Genomic DNA, 6,370 nt, shown 5'->3' with positions numbered 1-6,370 from the left:
CTCATGGTCCGTGAGTTCGAGCCCCGCGTCAGGCTCTGGGCTGATGGCTCAGAGCCTGGAGCCTGTTTCCGATTCTGTGTCTCCCTCTCTAGACTCTGTCCCTCCCCCGTTCATGCTCTGTCTCTCTCTGTCCCAAAAATCAATAAACGTTGAAAAAAAAAAAATTAAAAAAAAAAAAAAAAAGAAAATCACAAGCTTTGGGATCAGCCTTGTTGTAGGAGTCTCAGCTCCTCACACTCTAGCTCTGTGACCCTGGATTAACGAGTCTCTTCCCTCTGTTACCTGCAGACTCTTGCTGTAGGATTTTTGTGAGGTGTGAATGAGCCCATGTCTGTGAAGCTCAAAATAGAACTTGAGGCACACACATTAAGTGCTCAGCACCTCTGTGACCCCCTGCTCCCCTCCCATTGTGCTTAGTTTGGGGACAGCTGCCTTGCAAGCTGGCTGGAAACCACTTCTGGCAGGAGTTCCTGGGGCCTATTTGAGAACATTGGTCAATTTTGCCCTTGTTGGGAGAGCAATGCATCTGCAGACCTTGACTCTTAAGTACCTTCCCCAAACCACCTGAGTGCCATCTAATGAGGGCTGATTGAATTGGGGCTCCACGTGGGCTTTTTTTTTTTCTCCTGTGTCCTTCGCCCTCTAGTGACTGAATGTGGAATTAGCAAGAAACGCGCCCTGCTCAGTACAGGGGACACTCCCTTCGCCCCTCTGAGTTAGCCTTTGTAGTGTGGCGGCATCTTGTGTAGGTGCTGTGGGTATTTCTCCTACTGATTCTGAAACAATTCCCTCTTAGCATTGGATTTTAAAGAAAGTTGCAGCATAATATAGCACTAATCTTTTAAAAAGGGACACTTTTTTACAACATTAGAATATTCCAGGTCTCCACTCCTAGTTTCACCTCAAGCACTTAATTTAAAAAAATTTTTTTTCTTAATATTTATTTTTGAGAGAGACACAGAGCATGAGTGGAGAAGGCGCAGAGAGGGCGGGAGACACAGAATCCAAAGCAGGCTCCAGGCTGCCAGTGCGGAGACCGACACGGGGCTTGAACTCACGACCCGTGAGATCATGACCTGAATCAATTGGATGCTCAACCAACTGAGTCACCCAGGCGCTCTGATCGCCTTGAGCACTTTAAAGGTGAAAGTCTCAAGGCAAATGTTACACTACACTTGACTCTATTACCAAAACAGAATGGAAATACACAATGTATTTATTCCTCTAATAAGGGTTCTAAGACAATTAATGGTTGTGTAATAGGGAAACTGGTGTGCCCCGAAACTAAAAAAGTCACTTAAGTTTACTTGAAATTCTGAGAATTGAAGATCTCAGGGCTATCAAGAAGGCCTTAGAAAAACAACTGTCCAAATTCCTGAAAGATCACCTAGCTAACATTGCCCGACACCCATCTGACAGAGTCTAAATGCAAGGGTATTAATTTTACTCAGGACAGGGATTTACTCATATGAAAGAAAATTAAGTCCTAAAGGAATAGTGGAAGAAATGAATCAGTTGATTTGGAAAAGTGAAAGTAAAGATCACTGTTTCTCCAAGTTAATGTTTTTAAATAGCTCTAATTTGGGGCACCTGGGTGGCTCAGTAAGTGAAGTGTCTGACTTTGGCTCAAGTCATGATCTCAGTTTGTGAATTAGAGCCCCGCAGCAGACTCTGTGCACTGACCACATGGAACCTACTTGGGATTCTCTCTCTCCCCCTCTCTCTCTGCCCCTCTTCTGCTCGTGCTTTCTGTCTCTCTCAAAATAAACTTTAAAAAATAAAATAGTTCTAATTCAACCAATGGAATGTTATACGGAAATAGCAGGACATACTTGCAGAGATTAGAACTATTCAAAATACGTTTTTTATTTTTATTTTTTAATTTTTTTTATTTTTGGGAGAGAGAGAGAGAGAGAGAGAGAGAGAATGAGCGGGGGAGGGGCAGAGAGAGAGGGAGACACAGAATCCGAAGCAGGTTCCAGGCTCCGAGCTGTCAGCACAGAGCCTGATGCGGGGCTCAAACTCACGGACTGTGAGATCATGATCTGAGCCAAAGTCGGATGCTCAACCAAATGAGCCGTTTTTTAATATGCACACTACCTCTTTGAAATGATAGTTTTGTGGGTTGTTATTGTTCTTAACATTAAGTTGACAGCTTATCTTTACTAACAAAAGTTTATATAGAAGAATTTTCTTACTCCTAAGCCTTACAAATCCTGTTTTCAAAAGGGAAGTATTACATTTGAGAATATTCGGATCATAGACACAGGCCTCTCTAACTTCAGAATCACCCTCTTTTCCTACTCTTCCTCCAATCTCGTTTTAGTATCTTTTTCAGGGAAGTCCTCCCTGACCTCTCTGATTAAGTCACTGGCCACACCAAGTACTCAAGTGCTTATTTTATAATGAATAGTTCTCTTTTCTATAGAAACCTTGTAACATCCCCATTTACAATCTCTGCATGATTTCCACAACCATCAATACAATTTCAATTTTATATTTAACCCTGAAATTTTGCCCTTTAGAAGGAACTTCAGACTTAGAAAATCTTGACATTTAATGAATTTATTTATTCATTCATCAACTATTTAGTAAGTGCCTGAAATGTGCTCTATCACGTGCACAGCAGTCAACAAGATGGACAGGGTAAATTGCTCATGCAATTTACACCCTAAGGTGGGAGAGGTATAACAAACATGGTGCAGTGTCACCGAGTAATTATTATGAGAAAAACTAAAGTAGGGTAAGGGAATGGAAACAGGTGGGTGTACAACTGTTTAGATAAGGTGGCCAGAGAAGGCGTCTTTGAGACCCGGACACTGGAGCTGAGGCCTGAATGAACAGAGAGAGACATGGAACTGCCTGGGGAGGAGCAGCCCTGGCAGAGGACACAGAAAATGTAAAAGCCCTGGGGCGACAATGAACTTGCTGTATTTGGGGGTTGGGGGTTGGGGAAGGCGGCAGGCAGCGGGGTGACGGAGAGAGAGAATGGTAACCCAAACCCAGGGAGACATACAATCACGCACTGACAGACTTGATGTGTGACTACCAGGGAAAAACCTTTCCGGAGTGGGGGTGGGGGGTTGGGGTCAATGTTACGCACAAAGTGTATTCAGGGGAAATACCTTGGCGGGGGCGAGGGGAGTAACAGCAGAATGAGGGGGCACAATGAGATCGGACCAGGCATAAGGCAAAGGGGGCTGGGACGAGGGTGGAGGAGAGTGGAGGTGCTAAGTGCTCAGAAACCACGCCACTAGGCGACCGCCTGCTCGCGGGGAAGGGGCGCGGATCAGGCTGTCACCCCCACGCCCCAGCCCCGAGCCGCCAGGTGGTTTCAGACTCGGAACTCAGAGGCGTCCTAACGCGGCACTCCTGACCGCAGGGAGCATCGATGGTCACACGCCTCGAAGCCCACAGACCTGGGATGAGCCTCAGATCCGCCATTAACAGCCGTGGATCTCGGTGGGGAGGGCAATTTCTCAGGGCCTGAAGAGTCCTTACCTACAAAATGGGAATATTGTCAGAACGGACTTCACTCCCGTGCAAAAACAGCTATCAAGCCAACCAGAGTCCTCCGGGTCAGCGTATCTGCGCAGGCGCGGAGCGTCTCGCTGCTGCGAGGGGGCTCAGTGCGCGTGCGCAGGACCGGGCCCTAGCGTGCGCCTGCGCGGAGTCGCAGTCAGTTTGGCGTTGGTTCCCGGAGGGCACGGGGCTTCGAGTGGCCGCCGGCGCGCGGCAGGCTGGCCCGAGGCCGGGCAGCGGGGCCTCCGCCATGCCCGGGATGGTGCTCTTCGGTCGGCGCTGGGCCATCGCCAGTGACGACCTGGTCTTCCCGGGGTTCTTCGAGCTGTCCCTGCGAGTGGTGTGGTAAGGGCGGCGGGCTGTGCGGGCTGGCGGCCGGCCGGCTGGCCGGGGTGCGCAGGGAGCGGGTCCGGGAGGAGCGTCCGTGTCGCCGGGTTTGTGCGCGCCGACTCGGCCCCCACGTTCCCGCATCGGGGCCTCCCCACCGCCGAGGACCTGGGTGCTGCCGCTCTACTCATTTCACGCAGGGCTCACTGAGGCCGGAGCGGGTCGGCCAGGCCCGGGGGCACCCAGGTGGGTCCCGTGGCACCGGCGCCCGTCGCGTGCGGCGCCTAGGCCTGGTCCTGGGAGCCTCCGGAACGTCGTTGCCGACCAAAGGCCGTGACCTCCGGTTCCGCTTCCTGGAGCCGGGGAGCAGCCCTTGCATGATGACGGCGCTCGGCCTGGAAACGCAGGGCATCTTTTGTCCGCCAGAGGAAAGATGGAACATAATAGCCTGGCTGCCGTTCCCGAGCCGGTTGTGGCCGAGTTCCATGCATGAGGAGCAGTCAGGCTCAGGCTCGGGAAATATGTACCCTCTCGTCTTTCCAAGTGTGGAACCCATGGGAACTGGAATTGGGCTCCTGAGGTCTGTTCCCAACCGGTCTGAGCAGGGAATAAAACAGCACCACTGTAATTTTTTAAAAACACATTCTTGAGGGGAAAGGAATACAAAAACACGAGATATTGGAAGTGGCTTCTCAGTAGTTTGGTAATTTCCAGAGCCGAGCCTCTGAAATCATTTCCCAATATTATTTCCAGACCCAAAGTCATAATAACACAAAACTGACAAAAGCATAAGATGTTATCTAGTCCAGTTCCACCTCTGGGCTTGAATCCTTAATACAACGTTCTTGCCAGGGGTGCTCTGCCCTTTGCTGAAATACCTCTGGGGACCGGTCGCTATTACTTTGCCTTGTTTGGGGTTGTCTTTGTTGTTATTCTGCACTGAAATCTCGAAGTCGCAATACTTGGCCTTTCACGCTTATCAGTGTTCACTATCCATGGTCTTTGGATAACTTCTTGCCTGCTGCGTTTGTATCACACAGCAGATTACAATGTGTCAATTTCTCATTAATACACAGGAGTAAACTATCTTGTTAATAATTTAGCAAGCCTGTACTTTGTTGATTTACAGTTGCCTATTTCTTTTTTTCATTAATTTATTTGGGGGCGGGGGGGGCGGGGGGGAGGAACCTGAGTGGGAGAGGGGCAGAGGTCGAGAGAGAGAATATGAATGAATGAATCCCAAGCGGGCTCTGTGCACTGCCAGCTCGGGGCTTGAACTCATGAACCACGAGATCATGGTATCAGCTGAAACCAAGAGACAGATGTTCAACCGACTGAGCCACCCAGGTGCTCCTACGGTTGCATCTTTCTGAGTCATTATGGGGTTGCTGTTTTTCAGCAGTTCATAGTATGTTTGCGTATGGCGTTAAATACCTCTTATGAATTACAGCAGGCATAGAATAAGGGCAGTCATGTAGGCACAGAAAGCATAAAGCTAATTTTTTTAAAGTCATACTTTTTAATTGACTTAGTAGATTTTTTATTTTTTTTAGATCTTTTATCGAAGAAAATTTTAGTCCAAAGTAAATTTCACCTTGTTTGGGGAAATGTTAACTCCTTTAAAATTTTTATTTTTAAATATTAAAAAAAAAAAATTAGAAATGTTAACTCCTTTTATTTCTTTCTGTTATGTTTTGCAAAGTAGTTCCTTGGATTCCATTTCTGACTCTCCCTATCTCTTGGCAGGTGGATTGGCATTTTGACTTTGTACCTCCTGCACAGAAGCAAGCTGGACTGTGCTGGCGGTGTCCTCCTCAGCAGTTACTTGATTGTTCTTATTGTCCTCCTAGCAGTTATAATATGTACCCTGACAGCCATCGTATGTGTGAGCATGAAAGGTAAAGCCTTTTCTATTTGCTGCCTGTTCTTTAACAGCTTGATTGAGATATAATTCACATACTGTACAATTCTCCCATTTAAAGTGTGCAGGTCAAAGATTTTTAGTCTGTTCACAGAGCTGTCCAGCCCCCACCACGGTTTTAGAACATTTTCATCATCCCCCAAAGAAATCCTATACCCATTAGCAATCATTCCTCATTTTTCTGGATTTCCTCAGCTCTAGCCATCCATGTATCTGCTTTCCGTCTGTAGGTTTGGCCCTTCTGGATCATATAGGTAGAATCATCCACCATGTGGCCGTTGGGTCTGGCTCCAAACTTAGCATGTTTTCAAGGTTGATTCATGTTTAGCGTATCAGTACTTCATTCTTCTTATGGTTGAGTAATGTTAATTACATTGAATGTATATGCCGCATTTTACTTATCCGTTTGCCAGTTGGTGGGGATTTGGAGTTATTTTACACTTTTGGGCTATTATAAATAATGCCGCTATGAACATTCAGATCCATGTTTTTGTGTACCTAGAAGTTTTCGTGTCTCTCGGACGTACCTAGGGTGGAATTGTTAGATCATGTGGTCACCCTGTGTTTAACCTTCTGAGGAGCTGCCAGACTGTTTTCCAA

At 47.3% G+C, this 6,370-nt stretch overlaps 1 protein-coding gene across 1 annotated transcript in view; it reads left to right on the top strand.

Annotated features, from left to right (window-relative positions):
• Positions 1 to 3,611: 3,611 nt before the first annotated feature.
• The window catches only part of DAGLB (diacylglycerol lipase beta), a 38,891-nt gene continuing 36,132 nt past the window's right edge, over positions 3,612 to 6,370 (top strand). The window contains exons 1-2 of the mRNA XM_049638930.1: positions 3,612 to 3,867; positions 5,596 to 5,747. Coding sequence (XP_049494887.1) covers positions 3,773 to 3,867; positions 5,596 to 5,747 — 247 coding nt within the window. The 5' untranslated portion in view covers positions 3,612 to 3,772. The remainder of the gene's footprint in view (positions 3,868 to 5,595; positions 5,748 to 6,370) is intronic.

The sequence above is a fragment of the Panthera uncia genome, chromosome E3 (assembly GCF_023721935.1).
Source record: "Panthera uncia isolate 11264 chromosome E3, Puncia_PCG_1.0, whole genome shotgun sequence".
Lineage (NCBI taxonomy): Eukaryota > Metazoa > Chordata > Mammalia > Carnivora > Felidae > Panthera > Panthera uncia.
Note: the sequence above shows the minus strand (reverse complement) of the source record. Positions and strands in the feature narration are given on the sequence as shown.